The sequence below is a fragment of the Centropristis striata genome, chromosome 15 (genome assembly GCF_030273125.1).
Source record: "Centropristis striata isolate RG_2023a ecotype Rhode Island chromosome 15, C.striata_1.0, whole genome shotgun sequence".
NCBI classification, from domain to species: Eukaryota; Metazoa; Chordata; class Actinopteri; order Perciformes; family Serranidae; genus Centropristis; species Centropristis striata.
The window spans coordinates 31333122-31359590 of NC_081531.1; the positions used below are offsets into that span (position 1 = coordinate 31333122).

Consider the following 26469-nt stretch of genomic DNA (forward strand, 5'->3'; position numbering starts at 1 on the left):
GCAAGTTGAATTTCTTTCAATGGTTTGTTGTTGAAAGTTTTACATTGACTTTGCAGTAAGGTGTACCTATAAACTGCACTACTGTTGTTCAAGACTGTATTAGTGGTTCATATAATAGTGTAAGGATGTAATACTGTGGTTCTCAAACTTTTTCTGCAGGGCTCCCCTTTGCTTTCTACACACGTGGACAAAATTGTTGGTACCCCTTGGTTAATAAAAGAAAAACTCACAATGGTCACAGAAATAACTTGATTCTGACAAAAGTAATAATAAATAAAAATTCTATGAAAATTAACCAATGAAAGTCAGACATTGCTTTTGAACCATGCTTCAACAGAATTATTTTAAAAAATGAACTCATGAAACAGGCTTGGACAAAAATGATGGTACCCTTAACTTAATATTTTGTTGCACAATCTTTTGAGGCAATCACTGCAATCAAATGATCCCTGTAACTGTCAATGAGACTTCTGCACCTCTCGGCAGGTATTTTGGCCCACCCCTCATGAGCAAACTGCTCCAGTTGTCTCAGGTTTGAAGGGTGCCTTTTCCAGACGGCATGTTTCAGAACCTTCCAAAGATGCTCAATAGGATTTAGGTCGGGGCTCATAGAAGGCCACTTTAGAATGGTCCAATGTTTTCCTCTTAGCCATTCCTGGGTGTGCTGTGTTTTGGGTCATTATGCTGTTGCAAGACCCATGACCTGTGACTGAGACCAAGCTTTCTGACACTGGCCAGCACATTTCTCTCTAGAATCCCTTGATTGTCTTGAGATTTCATTGTACCCTGTGCAGATTCAAGACATCCTATGCCAGATGCCGCAAAGCAGGCCCAGGCCAGAACATAACAGAGCCTCCACTATGTTTCACAGTAGGGACAGTGTTCTTTTCTTAACATGCTTCATTTTTTCGTCTGTGAACATAGAGCTGATGTGCCTTGGCAAAAATTGCCGTTTTTGTCTCATCTATCCATAGAACATTCTCCCAGAAGCTTTGTGGCTTGTCAACAAATTTTCATTCAGTCAACTTTTTTATGATTTGTTTTCAACAGTGGTGTCCTCCATGGTCGTCTCCCATCAAGTCCACTTCAGCTCAAACAACGACGGATGGTGCGATCTGACACTGATGTTCCTTGAGCTTGAAGTTCACCTTTAATCCCTTTATACGTTTTTCTGGGCTCTTTTGTTGCCATTCATATTATCCGTCTCTTTAATTTGTCATCAATTTTCCTCCTGCGGCCACGTCCAGGGAGGTTGGCTACAGTCCCATGGATCTTAAATTTCTGAATATTATGTGCAACTGTAGTCACATGAACATCAAGCTGCTTGGAGATGGTCTTATAGCCTTTACCTTTAACATGCTTGTCTATATATTTTTTTTAAACCTCCTGAGACAACTCTTTCCTTCGCTTCCTCTGGTCCATGTTGAGTGTGGTACACACCATGTCACCAAACAGCAAAGTGACTACCTGTACCCCTATATATAGGCCCACTGACTGATTACAATATTGTAGAGACGTCTGTTGCTAATAAGTGGACACACCTTGATTTAACATGTCCCTTTGGTCACATTATTTTCAGTATTTTCTAGGGGTGCCATCATTTTTGTTCAAGCCTGTTTCATGAGTTTATTTTTTTAAATAATTCTGTTGAACCGCGGTTCAAAATCAATGTCGGATTATCATTGGTTAATTTTCATCGAATTTTTATTTATTATTACTATTGTCAGATTCAAGTTATTTCTGTGACCATTGTGGATTTTTCTTTCATTAACCAAGGGGTACCAACAATTTTGTCCATGTGTGTATAACAATGCGAAAAAAACCGCAACCGAACCGCGTCATGGCAATATTTTATTTGGATAGTACTTTATCTCCTGACCTTTCAACCATAGAACTGCTGTTTTGCTGACATGGTATACAAAAGTAGTAAACATGCAATTCCATGATATTATATCTCATTATTAAGACATTTAATGACTGGGAAATGGAAGATATTGGTCATATCATCCAGCCCTGCAATAGTTCCCATGCAATTAAACTGCATGAAATTTTGTTCTTGACGTATAACAACAATATTTCAAATCAACGTCCATGGATAAAGCCCGATTGCATAAATAGATGTGTTAAACAAACAGAGGACTTACTCCTGTGTTACTATTTTTAACACAAAATCTGATCTTTTACTAAACTTAACCAAGTTGTTTGTATAACTTGTGACCATTCAACACCACATGCAGAAAACTGCAACTGTATTCGAGGAGAATATGTGATTCCCTCAGAATTGCAAATGAAGTTTTGTTGTAAGGGAACAAAAGGACACAAGGTTGGCCAATTAGTCTTTTTATACAAGAATGTTACTTCATGACACCCGACCTTGTGGTGGGAAACCTGATGCCTTTTAGTGATAAACATCACTAATCAATAACCCATTTCTATTTTTCTAGCCTATAGGTAACACAGATTTTCAAAGCTGACTTTAAAAAGCAAAGTTCACATTTTTACTGCTTTTTAAACCTTTTCTGAATAAGAAAATGACACCCACATGGAAGCCTGGGAAATGTCTCTGTGTTCAAAACATGCAAACATCTGTCACATTAGGACTTGTGAAGATAATTGCTGAGAGAGCTGGACTCACACTCCCAAGCAGCCCTTAAGTACTGCTGTGGTACACTTTAACTTGGACAGCTTTAAAGTGGCCTTTATTGATTACTTTCTAGAGCCTAATGAGGGTTGAGACCATATACTTAGAATAAGATATTAATAAGGGATTTTATCATTTGTAAGCTGATGCTAATCCTAAAGGCGGAAAACATTTTCAGTAGCCAAAGTACCATTAAAAAAAGACATTTCATGAACACATCATACGAGTTTATATACCACAGGAATTAAACTACTGTTAAGTGTCCAAAATAGACAGCAAAAAAATGATGCTAAAAATACATTTTGCCACAAACAGAAGGACATTTTTCTTACCTTCATGGCAGTACCTTCCTCTGTAGCTCGTATTGATACAGTCACATAGGACCTCCCCTTGGCTGACAGAGCACAGGCCTTTGTTGGCGCACGGGGAATGTGTGTCACATATGTACTCCAGATCACTATGAACAGCTTGGCCGTCCAGCAGTAATGGCAGCGCCTCCCCCAGTTTCAAATTGGCTATAAGGCCCTGGAACGGAGGCTCGTATTTAACAGTGCTGGACGTCAGAGCGGAGAGTCGCACATCGGGGGAGATCCCCCCAACGTAGAGGTCACTGGCCACTACCATCTCTTTTCTCTTGGACTTCACTTCAGCCACTTTCTCCTCATTGTCCACCACCAGCCTAGTTTCTCTGTAGTTACGGGAGAGGAGGACTCTGTGCCAGCGCAGGTCATTGATTCGCGTCTCAGTGTGCAGGGAGGCTGGTTCAGCACAATGAATGGTGAAGCGCATGTGGAGCCTCCCGTCTGCAATCAGGAGCTCCAGGAAGTCACAGTTCCCGCCGTCATCCAGATACAGCACCAGGGCTTTGCTGATGTTGGTTTTGAGGATAAAGCTGAGCTCACCCGTTGTTTTGGCGTCCCACTGGCCGTAGCGTGTCCACTGACCAGGAACACCCTCATATTCCAAAGCTACTGCTGTTAGCACCAACCCAGCTAACAGCAGTAACCAGGACGCCTTGCCTTTACACCTGCCCATAGTGCTCACAATCTACAACTACAAGCTCCCCTGTTGGCTCTTAATCATATGAATCCACCAGAAATGTGAAGAGAAATTGTTATATAGTGTCTATAATTATTTTTTATCACACTAAAATTTGCAGAAATAACTCCCTCATGCAGTAAATGAGTTTCTTTAGCCTATCCTGATTCTTTTTGCCATCTCTCCATGGGCGACATGCGACAGAGCGAACAAATGAGACACATTGCAGAATACTTTGCATCTACTTTGGGTCGGCTGAGAAAGAGAACAAACAACACAAGTGATCCACAATACTGTGCGCTTCCTCGTCTTCGCCATCCAGTGTCTTGGCCTCCATCCAGCACTGTTCCTGTCAGTTCTCCATGGGTTAGCTAGGCACGCAGCTTAGGTACAGCCTCCATTCTGCTCAGCCTCCCAGCATCCTAAGAAATAAAAGAAGAACGTGTAATGAATAGCTGGAATGATTACTGACAATTGATTGTGCAAAGAAAAAGATAAATAATGTACAGTCATTATAAATGACATGAAAAATTAATTACAAAATCTAACAAATAATTAAAATGGCAGAGAGGGAAATGTGGAAATGGGAATAATGGAGAGGTTTCATTGTCAGGAGGAATTCAGCATTCAGCGGTGGTACATCTTTATAGGAAATTTCCAGCAAGTTGTTGTTGACTGCTGCTTCTCGTCATTAGGATCATGGCTACAGCCTGGAGGTTCTTTCAACACGATGCTCAGGCCAAGAAACATCTCAATCCCGGTGCCTCACCCACGTCTCATCATCCAGGCAGAAAATGGAACAGAGGGTCTCACTGGTTTTGCTGAGACCAGTGCTGATTTACAAAAGCTGGTGGAAAACAGCTTCATGAGCACCCCCACAGACACAATGGTACAATCCATGGCCTCACTAACTTCAGCGATGTTGAGCCCTTTAAGCCCTCTCCGCTTCTTGGGATCAAGCTAAGACATAACAGCTACACAACACATGCAGGCCAGAGGCTGGGAGTGATGAAAAGGAAGAGGTCTGTGCTACAAACAAACAAACCAACAGAAAATTCAATACTTTGTGATAACAAAAGCAGGTGAAGTTATGAATCAGTTTTTGGCTAAATGGGAACATACCCTGTCTCATCATCACCATTCATTCTAACAACTACAAGTCGTGACCAGTCATCTTGTGGAATCACGCCCACGGAAACGACATATTTTACCCGACAAACTACACGGGACTCTGAGACGTTGTGGTGTGTCTGCCGCAGCGTGTCCACAGCAGAGCGTGTCCATTATAATGGGCCTCACCTAATAACTGCACTGACCACGGAAGCCACGTACACCCATAAGAGCTCATCACTATTTTAACACTGCTGGTTTCTTCATTTTTTTGTACATGGCCCTCTAAAAATTGAAAAGTACAAAAAACTGTAGAGACTATATTACTCAAATTTGTACTATTATTATTATTATTATTATTGTGATTGTTGTTGTCATGTTGTTATTGTTGTTGTTTTTTAAATTATTATTATTATTATTATTATTATTATTATTATTATTATTATTAGTAGTAGTAGTAGTAGTAGTAGTAGTAGTAGTAGTAGTAGTTCTATTATTTTTATTATTATTATAATTATTATTTTTATCAACAATGATATAATAATACTTATATAATTAATAGTATGCTAGTTATTGATATTATGATGATGATGATGATTATTATTATGATTATTATAAATAATAATACAACTATTTTACTGTTATTATTCCTATTATTATTTTAATATTTGTACAATAATATAACATTATTAAATATATTATTACCTTATTGTACCTGAGGCAATGCGAGGCAGCAGAGCCCCGTGGGTGTTTTTTACATTTTACATAAAAAAAATAAAAATCAAATAAATGTTTTTCCAGATTCCAGTCTTGAAAACGACTCAGATTAGTACTTAGTACCAGTTCATAAAGCCTACTCTTCCAAACCCTGCAAAACTGAATGCATTTTCACTAAATGTAATATACACCAGTGAAGCTGGCAGCAACCAAAGACAAAGTCTGTGCATCAGGTAAATACCCAAATATGCCACTCCGCCTAAGTGACGCGTCACATCTGAGCTTCATGTTTTTCAACCGTAAATGACAAATTTGTATTCAACGGATGAAGTTGGCGTTTATTTATCTTTTCATTATTAACAACAATTTCCCCACAGAGAGCAAAGCCAATAATGAATTTATTCTACAGACAAATACTGTCTGTGTAGCCACATCCTGTTATAGCTTATGCCTCTGTGCCAAACAACTCCACTGCTGTCCAAAACCTATTAAAAACACATAAAAGAGCTATACTGTTGTGTGACCCAATTAAGTGATCAAAAAGAACATCAGCAGCTGTAATCTATTACAACCACTTTGCACTAAAGAGAGGAAAAACACTGTAGCGACGCCTGGTTATCCTGCACATCACCTGAACAAACTGTTTGATTTTAACGGACATAAACTCTGAATGTTGAGCTCTTAACATTCACAAAAGGTGCCAAAGTCACCCTGTCTCCTAAGAAAGAGAAAGAAATACAGATACATGGTATTGATCCACTCACATTCAGTCAATCAGTCTACAATAAATACAAACCAGTGCAAATAATATGTCAAGTTAAAGCTCTGGGGTTTGCAATGAACCACAAAAAGATCTTTATGTTATGTTACACTGAGTTCCCTCTCATTTATAGGTGTTTCTCAACAAGGAGCAGAGGTATTTCTTGCAAGTTTGGCCCAATTTCATATCTGCCACAGAGAGAAATATAATATGTGTTTGAGTCTGCAGGGAATTACAGCCTCTGTTGGGCCTCCTGCTGATGAGGGACTGCCACAGTTTGGTTTATTCGCTAAAGGTAGATGTCGCAAGAAAGAGTGCATCACAGCAAATAAATCAAAGTTTCTCCTCAAAGTATCAAGAAGCTCCAGGCTGGGAGAAAACCCTTCTGATAGACGGGTTTATCATGGGAATAGCTGTATCCTGGAAGGTCATAAAAAACTGACACCCTCTTCACAGGATGAATTGCAATTTGCCAGGGTCAGGTACGGTGTGTGAATGCTTCTCAGAAGCTGTCGCAGCGGTAGATGTGCGGTCGACTTCAGCTTGGTTTGAGTCACAGAAACACATTAGCATTATTGTATGTAAGAAGACTGCTTTCAGCTTCATGGCCTCGCCACATGAGGACTACTTTGCAGCAACTCCCATTAAGACGCTCATTAAGAGAAACTCATAATTGCACCATTGGGAGCAAATATATCCACATGGAAATGTTGAGACATTACATCATACTAATGCAATGCTACTTCAATACACAGCAAAGAACAATATGGCATATTTAATAAGACAAATGATATGGAATTGCGGTGCCAGGAAAGCTTAAGGTCAGGTTTATTTTCAGTCGCCATGAGCTGACATGAGTTGAAACACCATTTCAAACTATGAAATATTCGATACAGCATGTTTACATGGCCATATGAACTGCAAAGCAGAGTCAGCAACCCTAAATTTTAATCAGCACATCCATGACTGAGCAGAGGCTGACACCAGGGTGTGTTCAAAAGCTGACATAATTACGGTCTAATTACCATAACAAGGAAAAGTGTAGATGACCAGGGGCCACGCTGACTGATTAAATCCACTGAAAACTCTAGTGTTTTGTTTGTATCCTTTATTTTTTTCTGCATTTGTTTTGCTTTTGTCTTCGAAATCCCTCATGTTTCCAGTAGTCATCACCCACTCCTGTTTTTTCCCTCTCGCTTACATCAATTTCACCAACACTCAGAATATCTCAGAGACTATTAAACCAACACACACAGGGCAGATGAAACATACAAAGGCTTGCTTCCCAAAGGGGCTTTGTCAATGTTGTTTCTCTGCACTTGTATAAAACCTTTACTCTGATTCTGCATACATCTTGAGCTTAAGAAGGCCTTGTCATGGGATTTTGAAAGGAAGTGTTGATATCTAACCCCAAGCAACATTCAGACCTTTATAGGAAATCTATATCACACTAAAACTGCTGAAATTTACATTGTACCTTACAAAACCCTAAAGAAATTAAACGCTGTAGAAGGGAAAAAAAGAAAATGCGTCACTGTTTACAACATTTTTGATCTCTTGTGGCTTTAACCGGGTTGTTTAGCCTACTGATATAATATTGACTGTAATAATCTAATGAAATATATGGTAGAGGGCTCAAATTGGGGTCCTTGGTGCATGTGCTCCCGAGGTCAGCTGCTCCCCAATCCACATAGGTCTCACTATTGATCACACAGTAATAACACATCAATTTGTAAGTAAGGTGTACACAGTTATGCCTGCTGTTGTAAAATGTAACACTGTCTCCTCTACATTTAATGGATTTTCTCTCTGGGTAACATGCTGTTTCTTCATTAAAAACAACAGGCCAATTACCCATCGTGGTCTGAATCTGCTGGGGGGACACCAGGGGTGGCCAATAATTCTCATTTCATCTGTCCCAACCCTGCTTGCCCCCTGATACACACTGCTGCGTATACTGCACTGCTAAAGAACACATGAACATTTCAATATTTGCAGGTCTAATTGCCTTGTTGTTTGTTCACTCTGCACAATACAGCAACTGATTTTTCACACGCCCTGTATTTTACTGCTTTATTTGCTCTTATAATAAAAAAAGGCACCCCACTTAGGACAGCAATTTCAGTTGGTAAAACAACAAGTAAAATGGCACCATACGCCCATGATACAATTACTAATACCACTGCAAAATCACACAAACTGAAGTGGTCACTCTGCTGCACCATAATACATTTTTCATACCATCATGTATTATTACACCACAGTAGGGCTGCAAAGGGGTGGAATATTTTCAGTAATTTGCAGGTAAATTTCCAAAATAATATATCAACAGATTTATTTGTAAGTATAACTTTTTCAAGTTTTAATTATTTCATTGAAAAATAAATTCTTTAATTGAACAACAAAAACATGAATGTTGAGTTAAATATTACACACACACCCAAAAATTAAGCAACCCCCACGTGTAGGTACGCACAGTCCATGTAGGGGGCGTGGCCTCAGCAGCCCTGCAGTCAGCAGTGTGCTGTGTGCATGTGATTGAGAAATAGCAGATATTCAAGTGTACTTATGCTTAAGAAATATATTCTCCCCGACTATATTTAAGTTCCCTGTTAAGGGCCACACTTAAATTCTGTAAATTCCTGATTTATTCCCATAAATTCCCCAAAATCCCCCTTAATTCACATGGAAAGTTTGAAAGTTCCCAGAATTTTGCAACCTTTACGTATTATACAATTTAAGGTATATGAATATTCATCTTTATACCGTGACATATATTTCTTGTTTTAGAAAATGCACATGCACAACAGAAAATTCTGGAAATACCATTGTTATATGATTAAAAAAACAACTATATGTTATGGCATTTTTCATGATAAATACAGAGAGAATGAATGACAGAAGGGAAGACATGCAGCAAAGGGGCCTCTGGCTGGATTCAAACCCAGTCATCTCCTTCCAATAGTAAAATATACACTGGCCATGTTTTATAGAGCTAATGCTACTGTAGATGCTTTGTCATTGTCCAGGACATGTTACACTGGAAATGTAGTTCTAGGAAAGCTTAAGGTTTATTTTCAGTTGTGTTAAAACTATAAATATTTCATACATGCAAATTACAATTCAACAACTTGTTTCGTGTGACCCATAATTACTATTGTAGTAGAGCCTGACGGATAAATCAGCCAAAATATAACAATAACAGGTGTACTTGTGGATATATCAGTATTAGCATGCATGTTTTCCGATATGCGCCAATATCAGTTTCAAAATGGGCAGTTATTTAATTCTCTGTTGAGTTTCTATGCCATGGTGTGATTTTGGACAAAAAAGTTTAATATGAAATATCCTGCCTCCATTATATGTCTATAGGTTAGGGTTAGTGTTTGATAATCTCATTTGAGGGATCATTGCAAAAATGTGTCAATTATATACAGATGGAGACACACATACGTGAATATCAGCCAATATATTGATGTCAAAGGGTGTTTTACCTCCTATTATCAGTATTGGAATTGGCCCCCAACATTCAGTAATGATCAGGCTCGGTGATGCAGCTGCAGATGTGGGATTTCACAGATACCACAAGCTCCTTATACTGTAAGTTTGGAGCCAAAGGAAGGCAAAGCTCTAACAGTTATATATGTGGAACCTTTAGAAGTGGCTGCTAAAAAAGTCAAAGTGGAGGGCTATCCACCTAATAACATTTCAGCCATCCAACTTTCCCCGCTCAATCAATATATTCTCCTAAATGGAACATTCTCGGGAGGTATCTTTTCAGGACCTGCATTACTCTGCTCAAGTGATTCAGCATGAATGAGCTACTAAGAGTCAACTTGCTACCCTGGGGAAGGACAGAGGAGCAGGCGGAGGCCGGAGGTTCAGCAGTTACTGATTGTGCATGTACAGAAATCACATACAGACTCACTGCTGCAGGAAATGGGAGCGAGCAGTTTTTTTAGCTTCAATCCCTGGCTGGCATCGCGCGACAGTGATCATAGTGAGATATCGTTTCACGGAACACAGGGAGTGATCTTAAAGCATCGCTCAGGAGAATGGATAAACAGGTGAGAGAAGGAAACAGGAAGAGGACAGTGGAACAAATGACAAACTCAGCCAACTGCTACAAACACTCTTGGAAAATCTGACAGATATTAGTAATAATGAACTGCTATAACACAGTGCATGCAGTATTTTGTGACAATGTTTCCTGTAACGCTCTGCACCCTGCCATTGAAACTTATGTTTTCTTTAAAAGATTACCAACAATGCACCATTAATCATAGAAAGAAACTGTAAAAACAGGCCTTATCTTCTAAATGTGAACTTTCCAACAGTCCTTGAACGGATCATAAGTTACGTAAGCTTCTGTTAGAAATAGCAACCAAAACTAAGCTTAAAATTGTGATATTTCTGTCAAAATTCACTTTATTCTACATGTCTCATTTAAAAGGCCACCAAAATAAACCGTTTGGACAAACTAGATCCTGTTAAAAACATTCAATTCTGCTCCTCAGCGACACTGTGAAGCCATGATTGATTCTGCTGAGACGAACGGTCAAATGACAAATATTCACCGAAAATCAGACAGAACTGCAGGCTGTTTACACAGAGCAGAGAGGAGAGGACAGGGGAGGTTGGATGTGGAAATTACATTTTATTCCAATTCAAGATAAATAATTAATCAGATGACTTCAACTTGCATTTTTTCCCTTTTTTTATAATTTATGTCATTATAAGTGTGTTATTCAGCACAAAATTCACATATTGAATAGTTACCACTTCTAGCCATAACTGTGCTGATTCCATAGAGCTGCAGGACTCATATTTTATATATTGCAGTGAAATACAAGGCCACAGTAAGTAAAATGTAAAAAGAGCAAAAACATCCTGAAGCAACTTGGGGTTCAGACTGTTAAAATTATAATATACTATTATAACAATGTTGCTGTAGACACATTTTTACAGTATACCAGATGAGTTTGTACAGGAGACAGAACTCAAGGTCTTCTTGTCTTGAAGCAGTCTACAGTTTACCCAAACAGACTCTGTCTGTCTGGAAAAATGCTGTAGAAAAATGCAGCTTTTGTGCCCAATGTACCACATGGTTATTGTTCACCAGCTGTTTAGCTCTATTCTTTCCACTCATCAATTTTCCTATTAGCTGACCAGTGGAGGTTGAATACCTCGTCATTCTCTAAATGAAGCCTGCAAGACTATAAAAGCAATTCCAACAGGCCTATAGAGGCAAACATGGGAAACCCGGGCTCGATATGCACGCCCAATCTACTTGAGGCATGGGTCTGTCATGGGTCTGTGCGTTGAGGAAAAGTTGCTCTGCAGGGAATGGCTTCTCACCACACCTCTGTAATCTCTCAACACTCATAGTCTGAGTGATGCTCCAAACAAAAAGGGACGTTCTTGGGTATTTTTTGCAACTATATCGGCTGTTATTGTACCTCAAGATTTTACATTGAACTTTCAATAGAAGCAGAGCAATCGCAGCTGATGTGAAAGACCTGAACTTCCCCTGAATTTTCCATGATGCCCTATGAACTCATTTTTGTTTTCTCAGTGTTTCTCAGTGTACACTTTATGTTCTTCTCACAGTGTATATCAACAGAAAACATAAGTGAGTTAGTTTGGAAATAAAATAATAGTGAAAGATTTGTGTGACGCAATCATCGTTGAGATTCTCCCGTAGTGCACAGCCTGGTCAATCCAAACTCCATCAAAAAACAGGCATTTTATACGTTTTTTGCTCGTCGTCTTGCAGACAGACCTGACAAAGCATGAATTCAGACATTTTACTAATAAGCATCATAATATAGTTGTTTCGGCATGGTTTTACCCGGTTTATTGCAGTTTAAAAACAGCTAAATCTGTTTACTTGGGTTCATACTTCTGCAGTAGCAGCAGTCATCCAGACACAGTTCCTGGAGAAGACGCCTAAACACACCAAGCTATGTTCAATTTCAGCCACTGTTAATGACGTAAAGAAATGTTGTTGGTGTCTGCATCGGCCCGTCTCATAAAAGTAACTCTTTATAATCTCATTATGATCAAGTGGTCAAAGGAAAAATCGCTTTGCATTTGGCGTGAACACAATATTAAGCAAATAGCTGCTAGTACAGTGCTACCACATCACTATGTACCCAAAATAAACAAAATTTGCCCTGATTTAATTGCACTAAACTGATCAAAAGGATGACAAAAAATGAATAAATGATGCTCATGTGTTTGTCCTTCATCTTCATATGGTTACAATAGAGATATAGACGCTGTCATTTAACTGTGTGTCTGTTTTATTCCTCTCAAGTTCACAACCCCATGTCCAATTTACAGAACTGTAGTGTCTTGTGAAAGAGACATCATAGACTAATGGTGCAGTCTGCTGAATTATTAAAGCATTTCATGTCTAACAAGAAAAGAGCGTATTACTATTCATCATAGATAGAAACAATGACTGCAATAATTATACACACTTTTAATTAACCAATTTAAAAGTTAAATCTAATTTGGTCGGGTATGGAACAAATGTGTGCGTGACCTACATACACTGAGACGTTTATTTGATGGAAACATTGGATTTGAGACATGCTACTCTATCTGTTGCTGAACTTTGTGTCAAAGCTTTTTTACATCTAATTTTCTTAAATCAAGGTTTCTATTTACTGCTTGAACATTTTGTAGATTATGCTTCATTACAGTGGTAGAGCTGACAAATACAAAAAACTGTTTTGCTTTGTTTTCGGGCTCATAATGAATCATTTATGCATCTGTCTGGTTGCATGTTTTCCTAATTAGGAAGCATAACTGGGAATTGATTTCTTCAAATAACCCAGAGACACACAGACACACATACATGCATTATGTCTTGTTTTTTTTTTCAGAGAGGAAGTGTAGAGGGAATGCAAGAGTTCAGAGTGCTGCTGATAATTCAGAATAGAGGCTGGCTGGTAAAATATTATCCTTCCTTCAAATCAGCTGAAAATGTATTTACTCCTTCATATTTAATATGTGCTCACCAGAGAGTAGGGTACAACTCAGTCCCTTAATTGCATCAATGTTTCCTTCTCTATGGACAAACATTGAATACAAAGATTGTTAGTCATGAATCTTTAAAGTAACAGACCTAATAATAGTCATCATGAATGTACTTGTAGTAACTGTTCTTCTCTAGAGGAGACCCAGGGTCACTGAGAAGTACTGAGGCATAGCACACAAACAAAAGTGACCAGGAGATTTTCAATGCTCCATCAAACCTTAAGTCCACAGCATGTCAGCGCTTTGGCTTCCAAAAATAAATAACTGTCAATTGTATTCAAGATTTGCATAGTTTAGACTTTGCAGAAATTGCTATGAAATACAGCAAGAATACTAATAATCTTTCCAACCACCTTTCAAAGTGACGGTGCATGCAGAATATCCAGTATGTAAACTGTAAAGGTTTTTTTTCATTTACTGTATTATTTTACAGGGTTTTTCTACCTTAAGTGCAAATACCAAAGAGAATATAGTGACTAAAATCTGATATTAAAAAAATGGATTTTACGATGGTTTCTTTTTATAGTATTATTTAAATAATTAATGGTCTTGAAGGTTAAATTACAGGGAATTCTATGAAAACAATAAATGTAATGTTAGAAAAATGGAAAAAAAAGAAATAAATACATTTTAAAAGGGTAAAAAGTATTTTTCTCACTTACCATCAAAAAGTTAAAAAAAAAAACTTTTGTTATAGTAATTCTTATAATTTTTTAAATAGAAATACTTTACTGTATATTTTCTGTATATATATATATATATATATAAAGAAATTATCTGTAAAATAACTTATGGTTGTTTGCCATTATTTGACAGTAAGTGTTGCTGTGTTTGCTGCCAGACTTTTTAAAACATTTTTAAAAAGATTTTCTTTTTTTAGATTAATGCATGCACTACAGAACCGAAATTCACAAGCATGACGTATGCCCATGCATTTTTATTTTTTACATCCATAGCGACATATTCTGATGTTAGCACAACAAGCAGATTGGCGTGCAAGTCAGTCACACTAGCAAGCGAACCAGAACGTAACTCCTCAAAACATCAATGGCAGCTCCTAAAGACATTACTGTTGACGCCATGATGGCATCAGATATCAAAACTGGATAGTTTTTCTTCATTGAAAGAAGAGAGAAGAACAGCACTGAAGGCTTTTCTCCATGGAAGATGTTTTCTCTTCTTCAGAATGGCTTTGTCAGCTCTTGATAGACAGTGATTGATGCATGATTCACCCAAATTATCCACCAGGTAATTTGTGAAAGTGCCAGCACTTTTCCCAATACTTTCCACAGACAGCTTCTAAGATGGTTCTGTTCAAACAAACTCTTTTTCAAATGTTCTCGAAGCCGCTGACCTCTCCAGTCACTTCTCCGTCAGCTCTGCTAAATTGGTGTTCTTGCATCTATTTTGCAAACGTTGGTTGTGCGTTTTGTGAGTGACATTGGACAGTGGCGGCATGTGACTACCTGTCACTCATCAGGAAGGGAAATAAACTCAATATCCTCATCTATGCTGAAGTTATCTGACTGGACAATGTTTTCAGATGTATTATCAGAGTTAGCACCAAGAGCTTCAGCTAAAATTCCAACCACACGGACAAGCAAGACCATCCCTGCATCATTGACCTTGGTGAGGCACGGAGCAGGTGTGGAGGAATTATACAAAGGCTGCATGGAGGAATTAAAGTGGCTACAGGCAGCCCTCTGGCCAGTGTACAGGCTGTTGAACCTCCATGTCTGTCTGTGTCCAACAGGATGCCAGGTACTGTGGTGTCCTTTGTTTCGCAGCGGCTTGGCTAAATCCTGGAGTGCTTGTGTCTCCTTTTCTACATGCCGATCTGACAGAGCAGAGGAGGTGCACACATTTTAAACAAATTGTAGGATTGCATATTAGTGGAATTGTACCCTGTAACAAATAAAATTGATTGAATTTCACAGCCTTGGAGATGGGTTTAACAACCTACTATGACCTGTTGCTGAGTGTTTGTTTTTTGTTCACACAGTGTAATAAGAGGTGTTTGAAAAGTTGCTTATTTTTAAAATAAAATGCTATCTCAGTCCCACAGCAAGATGAATGTGTCCGTCTCTGACACTTGCAACGCTGTCTGTTAAATAAATAAATAAATAAATGAAGAAAAAAGCAAACCTCCTGCATTTGTTTTTCCCCCATTGTACTGACCTCACACTGAACCCTGGCTCTTGAACCAAGGTATGAACAAATATAAATACAGTCCAGATGGACATAAATAACAAAACGATTGACTGAAAGACAGATATAAGTAAAATATTGATGAATAAATGGATAGACATGATGGTTATGAGCCCATCAAGGCTTTTAATGCCAACAACACAGAGATAAAATCAGTGTGAACAGCTTGATGTCATGAATGGATTCTGATCTCACTCACAGGTCAGGTTGTATGCCCTCAGGGACGTGCTAAATACGTCTTCACTGGGTATTCCACAGTGAGTTAGAGTTCATTTTCAACACCAATCAAAACACAATCAGCGGGAGGTTGCATATGGCTCTATGTTAATTTGTGGATGAAGTGAGGAGAAATTTGGCACCCTAAATGTGTTAAAAATAATTTTGAAGGAGTAACAGATTGACTGATAAGAAGCCACAGACAGACTAAAAAAACCTATCTATCTATAAAAGCAGGAAGCGTCTGTGTGTGTGTGTGTGTGTGTGTGTGTGTCTAGGGCGTATCTCTCTGACCATTAGTCAAACTGACCTTAGATTTCCTATGTGGCTTACACATGGCATGAAGGTACACATCCTTGATTTTGAAGATTTTTTAACTCATTTTTACAAAATATCATTATTTACATAGGACGTGTTGCAGCATTGCACTGTTTCCGATCGGACGCCTTTTAGGGGAGCTCCGCCCCATTGTGTGACAGGCCTACACCTGCTCAGTAACATGATTCACTCTGGATTTCCACGCCTGACTCATCTCATCTAAGTCTATTTAGCCAGCCTATCTTTTAGAGTTTTAAAGTACGCTACAAGGTTCGATTTTTCACTAATACTCTATTAGTTTCCAGCGAATATCAATGTTCAATTTGTATGTGCTGGATGGTGTGCATACCTTATGAAAAGTAAGTGTTTTATGGAGTTGCAGACATTGTAGTGGTCTGCATGTAATGTGCACATTCTGTTATTCGCGATAAGGGGTTCTCCCTGCGGTGTCCTGCTAAAAGCCACAATATATGAAACACAAAAATTATCAATCAATCTACAAATTCCACAACAGACCAAATAACCCTTACTCACATTATTCACATCCATCTGTTTGTGCTGCGTGTAAACTTATTCCCTTCTATATCTGTGTTTGTATATATGTCTAACCATGTTGAATGATTAAGTTTCTTTTTCTTAAAATTAATTTCTGTGTCTCTTTATATCTCAATGTACATCCATGTGTTATCCAATATACACTTTGTATATTAACACTACGCAAGAGTATTACACCTCATTGTACATCCCATTTTCACACACAACCTCATTTGGCCAGAATTGAAAAATCTACTCAATCTCCCACTATACCAAAACATACTTCCTACGGGCACTGCACTAGTTACACAAATACACTAGAGCTGCAACAATAAGTCCATTAGTTGATTTGTCCTTTTACTATTTATTTATTGTAAATAAGCAACATTTCCTTTAGTGTAACAGTGTGTGATATTTTTCACAGTTTTTTGTAATTTGATAAACAAGACAATTTATTACAATTTTAAAATAAATAAATTTGAACAGCAGATTAACTGACGATTATTATTCAACTTTTACCCACATCTCTAAGGATTTCATGTATCTTTCATGTCTGTACATTAATGCATATTGACAGGGATAAACAATATCATATTCCTTATATTTACAATGGAAATAAAAAATTTGATGCTGAGCAGTGAAATTATGTAATTTATTTATTCATAAAAATATTCCGACACACACTGTAAAAAAAGAAAAAATCTATTTCAATTTATTTTACAGATAATTTCTATCATGCCTAATAACATTTTTTTTATGATTTTAATATGATGGCAAAGTGTATATACCCTTTTTTTTACATTTTAAATTCAGAAATACGATGTATTAATTATATTAATTTACAGATTTTTAACTTCCATTTTATGTGTGTATGTAACTAAGTTTAAGGAGGTTTTGGTAATTAAAAAAAATTCATTTTAAGCATGAATTATGGTGCATTGAAGGCAGAGTATATAAATAGGTTCTGCATGCAAATATAAGCGAGTGAATAGCAGCAGGGGGTTGTCACTCAGGCACTGACACCGCCTGGGGACCTACAGCACCGTTACAAGGACAGCACCCGCCCTCCACCCTGCAGCACCCAGGATGGAGCCACAGAAGGCTGCTCAGCTGTGTGGGATCACTCTAACAAGCTGCTGCCTCAGTCTGGCCCAGCTGAAGCTTCTTACACTGTTTACTAGGCGCCTATAAAAGCGGCCTCAGTGAGCCGTTGTTGCTGGGTTTTAGGTCAGAATAAATTCTGTCTGTGTTCTTCATGCCAGCGACTCCTTAGTGAATCCAGCCTGGAAGAGGAGTTTTCTCTAAACTTGACTTGTGAGACTTTCAACCTCATTTAGATTGCCCAAAACATAAAAATAAGGGCTGAAAATTCACCCAAAGCAGAGCGGAAAGTATGCTATAAACATTGGGCTGAGTGATGTGGCTAAAATTTCTTTTACAGCACAGAAAATAATGTTTTTTTCTGCTATCATAATGTATCACAGTATGGCAGATGTATGCAAGATATTCCACAATACAGTTATCCAAATAGACAAATAGGTTGAACTAATTTTGTATGTTTAATTTGTTATTGCCTTTTTAAATGATAGATTTCAGTGAAATGATTGTGTATTTCATTAAATCAAGTTAAAATTTGATGTGAGAGGATGCTTTTTCTTTTTGACCAGCTCTGTTTGCACATGTGCAAGAAGCTTTGTTTTGTTATAATTAAATTTCATAATCTCACCCACACAATACCAATTCAACTGATCTGATCTCACAAGCTGTGCTCCTTCTCAGGATCCACTTCTTTTGAAGTCCACATTTCAAGGCTGAATACGTCATTATACATCAACCGGGCTGTCAAATAGAGAGATTTCTGCAAATAAGGCCTTAAGGCTTTTAAGTTTTAAATTTGGAGGACACAACATCTATTGCAAGTCACTCTGCAGATAATTTTACACGACATTCTGTTGAAGGGAGCGAGTCAACATTTACTGTGTACAGTGTGAGGATTGTGTAGCTCTGTAGCGCTGAACACGCACTAAAAACAAGTTTCGCGGGAATTATGTCCATGTAGGGTGTGTATTGTTTAACTATTTCCTCATGTGAGAGAAAAATGGAGCAGTTTTTTTATTTTACTAAAAGTGAGTCTAAAGAGGGAAAAGTCATGAAGCTGTAAAGTATTCCACTGTGGAAAAAGTTGAAAGCTGAGATTTTCCATCAAAAAATTCAGCTGTTAACGGCACTAAGGTAGAGTGCCTTCACACCTGGGTTTTAAAGTGTGATCTGAATCCAGAAAAGCCGTTTGTTTGTTACCACTGCACCCTTTTAAGTTACACCTAGTATTTTCCATATGTTGCGACTGTCCGTGATGACCTCATTTACATGCTGCTCACTGGGTGTAACAAGCTTTGCTGTGGCCGCCCACCATCCACCATATTTTCAAGGTCATTAGATGTGATAATGGAGACTCTGCATTTACTTTGCTTTGGGCTGAACAAAAGTTGTCACCATTGCTGAATGTGAAACCCATCAACATAGGATGCAAATTGAAGTTTAATCTGCCATTATACAATCTGCCTAATGCCAATTATAATGTATCTAAACTCCAAAACAGATGAACTAACAGAGACAAAACCAAAAAAGAACTAGCTGAGTACGAATCATCAATGCTTATGTTTCATTAAGATCCCCTCGAAATTCTCATTCTGGATGAACTATTCCTTCCACATGGACTTTAGGTTAATTACTAATGGTATAACAAGAGCCTACAAGCATGCTAGCGGCACTGTGAGGCTGTAATTAGACACAGTGGTAATTTGAGCTAAATGCTAATGTCAGCATGCAAACATGCTCACACAGACAATGCTACCATGCTGATGTTAAATAGGTATACGGTTTCTCCATGTTCATCAGCTTAGTTTAGTGTGTTAGCGTGCTGAGTTACTTAATGTGAGGTACAGCTGAGGCTGGTGGTACTGTAATGGGGCTCAAAACAAACAAAACACTGGAAAAAAGGTAAATCCAAACCAAATAATGGGTCTAGACAGAAAGTTCAAAGGATCAAAAAAGTGATTCAAATTCATCCTGAGAGGATATGCAGGTCTGGAACAAATTGAATAGCAATACATGAATAGCTGAGAAACTTCAAAATCATGATGTCAACAAGAAAAGAGACTGGTCTCCCCTCAGAAACGTATAGGTTGTTAATACAGGCAACAAAATATGACCCATATTTACGTTTTACACTGTCTTCGTCCGCCCTGAAGTGGCCGTAGTAATTATGAATGACGATATGCGGAGCATAAATGGCGGAGGTTGCACTCGGGGTTGATGGCCGAACAGACCCCAGACTTTCATCCAGGAGAACAGGGTTTGTTTCCCATGTGAAAACAAAAGTAATCTTAACATCACTGAACTTCTGTGCATCATGTTTTGTGCATCACGTTTTTATGTAACTAAGTCACTTCTGGTAGTCACATTGCCCTTTTAACTACTTCACTCCGGACATTTATGTACATTAGTTTACTGTTTAAACTGTATTTTTTTAACCTTTATTAACCTTACCAGGATTTTTTTTTTGCCCTGATCCTGGATCAGTGGATGTTTAGCCTAAAATCAATGAAACTGCAGCCTTTTTTTTTTTTTTTTAAACCTGAGAACCATACATGTATGTATAAGGACGTGTGCGTTATTTTTATGACACGCAGCTCCGCTCTATATCGATGATCGCTCATAAGGGGCGTTATGGCTCGCGTTGACAATGAAATCTTGCTGGGAAAAGTCAGTGGATCACCAAAGTCAGTAAGAACCATCCTCTGTGGATCATGAACATCTGTCCAAAATGTCAATGCATTTCATCCAAAAGTTACTGATAGAAGACAAAAGTTAAGGAAGGACTGATCAACCATTCCCAAAGCCCTGATGCTTGCGTGGCTAACAATAAAGCTAAAATCCATTTTTAATCATTTCTAATTACAGCCACTTTGTCTAATATCCAACAAGTCCTTCACACATTGGTTGTTTGCTCTAACTCTCTTATATGAGCCACAGTAATGTGACCTACTTATTTTATTTGCATTGTAACGTTAAGTCAAAGTTACTAAATGTGGATTTTTCTTCTTCGGGGGGACATTATCCTAAGTTTTATTGCAGCTTTTCTGATAAAACCAGAGCAACTTTCTCATGAATTTAAACTGTGTTAATATATTACTTTGTTTGACTTGAAGCTCCCTTGACTTCATGGTAAATTGGAGGCCCATTTCCCTCGAAAGGTCAGTTTAAAGTAATTTGCAGTATTTGCTTACAGCAGTCAGACTGGGTGATTTGTGCTGAGCAGCAATTTGACAAGGGTGTTTGTTGACTTTTTTTTCTTTCCCCCTCTTTTCCTACGAGTTTTACCGAGAAATGCCCATATTTGAACAGTTGAAGTCAAGCTGTATGAATGTATTTGTTTGATCATTCACCGGCGGAAGCTAGTCAAATGTAATTAACTGTAATATGAAATGACAATCATCTGTGGCATTGTTCTATAACAGCATTTACCACACATCACTACAGATTTTCTGAAGTCCATATTAATTCTGTCACTTTTTTTGTTAAGCTTTGTGATTTATGTCTCTGTCTATTGCTTTTAACACTTCCACTAACCATCTCCGGATTGAACATTCATATTTCATACAACTATACTGTAGTATCTTCTGTATCAAGAAGAAAGCCAATTGGAATATTATTAAATTTCACATTTAGAAGAAGAAGATTACATTTATTAATCCCACAATGGGGAAATTTAATCTCTGCATTTAACCCATCCTTTTTTACACACAAGTGAACATACCATGCAACCTGTCAGTACCGGGTTTCAAACCAGCGACTCTTCAGTTACAAGCCCGATTCCTAACCTCTGGGCCACGGACTGCCCGATTTACCCTCTGAACCTCTAGCTGTTTTAGGGGGTGTCACTGTGTCCTGATATTTCAGTCCTGCTGTTTTATGGAATCAGCAAAATCATGGCTAGAAGTGGGGACAACTCAAAATGTCTTTTGTGAAGAATAGCACAGTTAAGTTACAAGTAAAATTTCTCTGGTACATTTCTTTTTTTTAAAAATTGGAATAAAATGGAATTTATAAACACTTTTCCAAGTGACCACAAGTGTCATGGATATTGGAACAAAAAAATGGGTCTACACATACTATACATATAACTATTTGCTTCTTTTCAACCTCTTCTCTCCTGTCCTCTCCTCTCTGCTCTGTGTAAACAGATTTTCAGTGAATGCTCGTCACATGACCGTTCGTCTCAGCAGAATCAATCATGACTTCACAGTGTCGCTGAGGAACAGAATTTAATGTTTTTATCAGGATCTAGTTATTACATACAGTTTATTTTTGGCAACGTTTTTAAATGAGACAAGTATAATAAAGTGAGTTAGTTTTGGTTACTTTTTCGAACTGAAACTTTCACAACCTATGATCTGTTCAAGGGCAGTCGGAATTAAAAAAACAAACACGATAATGCCTGTTTAAACAATTTCTTTCTATGATAAACTCTGTACTTTTGACATTCTTTTAAAGAAAACATGCTTTTCAATCCTGGCAGAATGGTGGGTTCAGAGTGTACAGTGCAACACAAGTTTGTAGTTAATATTCCAATTATTTGCCCAAATACCAGTTTTCAGTCTTCCAGTGTGCACATGAAACACTGTGGTGAGCCAGCTTAGACGTGTCACCTTGACATTTGTCAGACAGCTTCAATTGTACAGTGTGATTCACGTCTTTAACACTACGCGCTTTGTACCTGGCATGTAGAAAAGCGTGATCATTTGGAGAAAATCATAATTGGAACATACTAATGTTTGTCTCACGATTCCTGCGGGCATCTGCAGCTTCAGGCTCTGAGTGCAAGCCGTGAGATATTTTCCACAGTGCATTACAGTCTCCCAACTTCAAATGTATGTCATGTTGCAAACAACACTCTTCTTCTTCTCCCGGCTTTATGAATCTTACATTTTATTCCTTCTACTTTCTCCTCAGTCCTCAGTCTTTTTTTGGAGACAACTTCATTGGAATAACTCAATCTTTTATGATGGGCTTGCACTCCTCCACAGAAGCTGGTGTGGGACTTAAAACTTTAATTACTTAGAGTCATAGATGGCATTTACTATTTTCTTATGTGAGAATGTGTTTTTTCTTTGGGAGGTAGCGTGAGGGAGGTGGAAGAGTTTTTCCAGCAGTGGCGATTGATCGCTTATGTTGTGGAATACTCTGAAGTGGTGTCAAATAATATTTTCTACAGCTGGCCATTGTTGTTGAACAAAAATTAAATAAAATTTATGCTGCCGTGGTGGGATCTTGCCCCAACATGGTCGCATATTAAGGCCTGTCACTATAAATATAAATCGATTTATGTGCCAAATGTTAAATATTTATTTAAGTTAAATTTTGTTGATAATGATGATGTCAGATCTAGTATGAAATTGCTCCTGGATCACTGCAGCTCCATTTGCAACATCAACAAAGACAAAAATTTAAGCCCTAAATTGAATATAACATCCTTTTATCACCAAACACAATACATTGTGTATTTGATGTGGGATTAAGATCCATCTTTAGTTTGAGGATTAACTGGTGCACAAAAGAGTTCCTCAGTCTAACCTTATTAAATCGTAGCATCCCGTACCTCTGATTTGATGGCAACATTCACATTCAGTGTTGAGGACATGGCTGGGATCAGAGACAATGTTGTTAGAAAGCCTCAGCATGTCATTGTGCTCGGCTGAGTCATAGAGTTTCGAGGGATTGAACAATATTCTTTGAGCAGATAGTACTGAAGAACAGTTATAATCACAGAAGGAAAAAAGAAAATTGTCCACTCACCCAAAAAGACAAAAGGTGCCAGAGAAAAGAAATTCTTTGTTTTGTCTCTAACAGAGCCAAGGGGTCTTGTTTTGGTTTTTGTGATTTTTTTTATATTTATTAAGCATATTTTAATATTTTTTAGAAGAAAATGTCATTGCAAAACAAAAAAGCACAATCTAATAGTTTATTGCAATTCTTTCTGGGTAAATATGCCATCGAATAAAAGCACTTATTCTGACAGGGTACTAATGTTATTGAGAATTTTGAAACTCAAAAATACTTCGGAGTGCTGAGCAAAATGTGTCTGCAGCATCAGATATCAAACAGTTTGGTTTTATTGGTCGGCTGATCAGATATTTAAATCTTATTTTATTTAAGGAAAGCTTTGTATAGAAACATTTAAATTTTAATACAGTCACACACTGGGGGAAATACACAGGTTGCTCCTGAGAGTATAAAAAGATATATACGCTAAATGAAGCTACAGCCAGCAGCGGCTAACTTAGTTAAACCTAAAGACTGAAAACGGGGGAAACAGACTATTTCTTGGATCAGTTACTTCCTGGAGGCTCCACTGGTTGCCAGGCAACTGTTTCGGACCAAGAAAAAGTCTGGCAAATAATCCGCTGTAAAATGGTGATTTGTCGCTTTTAAACCATTTTTGTACGGCTTAAATACAACATGTCAATTAGTGAGCTTTAGAGTTGCTGTTAGGCAAATGTTGTTACTTCTAAACAGAGCCAGGCTTAGCTGGCTGCTGGCTGCAGCTTCATGTTTACTGCACAAACAAGAGAGTACCATCAATCTTCTCATCTAACTCTCTGCAAGACAATGAATTTAACTTTTATTTTAATACTGCTGCATTTGCTAAATAAAAAGGATTTTGTTAAAAACGTGTTTATTTTAGATGTGGTAGCAGCACTAGCAATAAAACATCTCACCCCAGCTCCATACATTAGTTTTTAGCTGTGAATTCCCCTGCATATTATCTATTTCACAGATGTTTTGCATTTGTGGAATGCTTTTACTTCAGCTGCGAGCTTAAGAGATATAATCACCGGCCTCATCAACATCTGCATCAGCATCACCCCCGCCATCAGGCCTGCAGTCTTCATCATCAACAGAGCCATCATTATCCTCATCTTCATCATCCACTTGACCTTCTTCTTGACCGTTAACTCATATCTCTGCGTCAGCTGTTATCCCGATGATTTATATGTTGCATAATTTACAGAGAGACGTATAACCCTTCCAACATCTGTAGTGCTGGGAATGAGATGAGTTTTTACCGACACTCTCTCCACACCGTGTGCTAAACAAATTGTTTTGTTTTTTTCAGGAACATAAAAGTAGCCTTTTGAAAATGTGCATTTTAATTGTAAATGTTCAACAATAACAACCACGTACATCGTTTTTGCAACATTTGTGGTCATGGTCGTTCTTTTGCTGCCTGTGTGTGTCTCTCCTTTTTATGTCTCTTCACAAACTGCCAATTTGTCTTGCTGTGAGGGCTCACAGACACAGAGAAAAACAGTGTTTTTTACAGCACCTGTAGATTTAAGTGTGACAAATATGAGTATATATGGAGCGCTGACTTGAACCATACTTGAACAACCAATTTAAGGTATCTATACTACACTATAGAATAAGTGCATGTCATCAAAAGAGGAGTTTCCATCTTCTATGTGACACGGGGCACTATAACAGCTGACATTTTCACAAACCAGCAAGCCAGGTAATTAGGCAGCCAACTACATAACACTAGCTACAAGCATAAACATGGTACTGTGCTCAGTGCACTCATTAAGTAAATGTAAATGTACTGTAGGCGTAGTAAAGGATAAAATGCATGCACATCTGCTTGCTACATAGCTAGAGCTGTAATACCATTTGAAATGCTTTCCACAGAGATGCAATTTGGTGAAGTTCCAATAACAAAATGTGTGATTTAAATGGCAAGACAGCAGGCCGCATCCAGTTTAAATGGTCGGCCGCTGCAGAGTGAACCTGCTATAATCAAAGTCTGCGTCCAATACAGCAGGATCAGAGCACCACCTTTATCACCCTCAGAGGTGGAGGTTATCAGGGCTCAGCTGAGGCACAAAAGCTCCCAAACATCATTAGACGGAGCTCAGCCCTGGCATATCTCCTGTCAACACTCACTCATACCTCAGTGTTTTATTACACACAGAACATGATCCTTGCTGAACAGAACTATTTGTCTTAGCTCTATTTTTTTTTTTTTTTTTTTTTGAAAGACTGACAATGTCCGTTTGCCTCCCACTCAACTCTGTTTCAGCACATAATGGCATGAGTGATGTGTGTGGACGGGCAGAGGATGGTGTGGAGCGCAATTTATTCAGACGCTGTCAATCTCACGCAGGTAAGCCAAAGAAGGAATGAGTGGGAAAATCTTTTAGCGTCATAAATGCATGTGATATTATGATGATACATCATGCTGATATTTCAGGAAATTCTGACTAAAAACCAGCACCCCATTAAACAATGCAGGAGGCTGCACTGGAGGGGGTTTGCTGCTTCGGGTAGCAGTGAGATGGGAAATACAATAAAGGACGTCGAGTATCAGATTTGTGAATTTGAAGGCTTCTCACATGCCAAAACATTGCATGGTGGCTTGTAATACTATGAAGCACAAGAGAAATTCTTTCATCTTTAGTTGCAACAGAGGTTAAAAAAAATTCCTGTGGGAATGTGTGCTTGCATGTATGTGATGAGCAGATGCAGCGACTTGCTGTGCTCAGGTTCAGATCCCTGTGTTGTCTATCAGACATGCCTCATTTAAATGAACGAGAATGTTGCCTTTATTTATGCTGAAACTAGAGCTGTATCTACTGATTATTTTCTAGATTAAGTGTTTGGTCTAGCAAGAGAGGAAATTTGTGAAAAAAAATCCCATCACAGTACCCTAGAGCTCCAGGAGACCCTGAATATTAATTACAAAGTAAGCAACATACTCTCATGAACATATTCGCATGAATGATTCAAATGATTTCGTCTGCAAACTGTATGTAATTTTTTT

The 26469-nt window shown here is 38.1% G+C and overlaps 1 protein-coding gene across 3 annotated transcripts in view; it reads right to left on the reverse strand.

Annotated features, from left to right (window-relative positions):
* nrxn2a (neurexin 2a) overlaps window positions 1–26469 on the reverse strand; it is a 150960-nt gene that overhangs the window by 116132 nt on the left and 8359 nt on the right. For all 3 annotated transcript variants that reach the window (XM_059350888.1, XM_059350887.1, XM_059350886.1), the window contains exon 2: window positions 2974–4101. In XM_059350888.1, the coding sequence (XP_059206871.1) occupies window positions 2974–3676 (703 nt within the window). In that variant the 5' untranslated portion in view covers window positions 3677–4101. The remainder of the gene's footprint in view (window positions 1–2973; window positions 4102–26469) is intronic.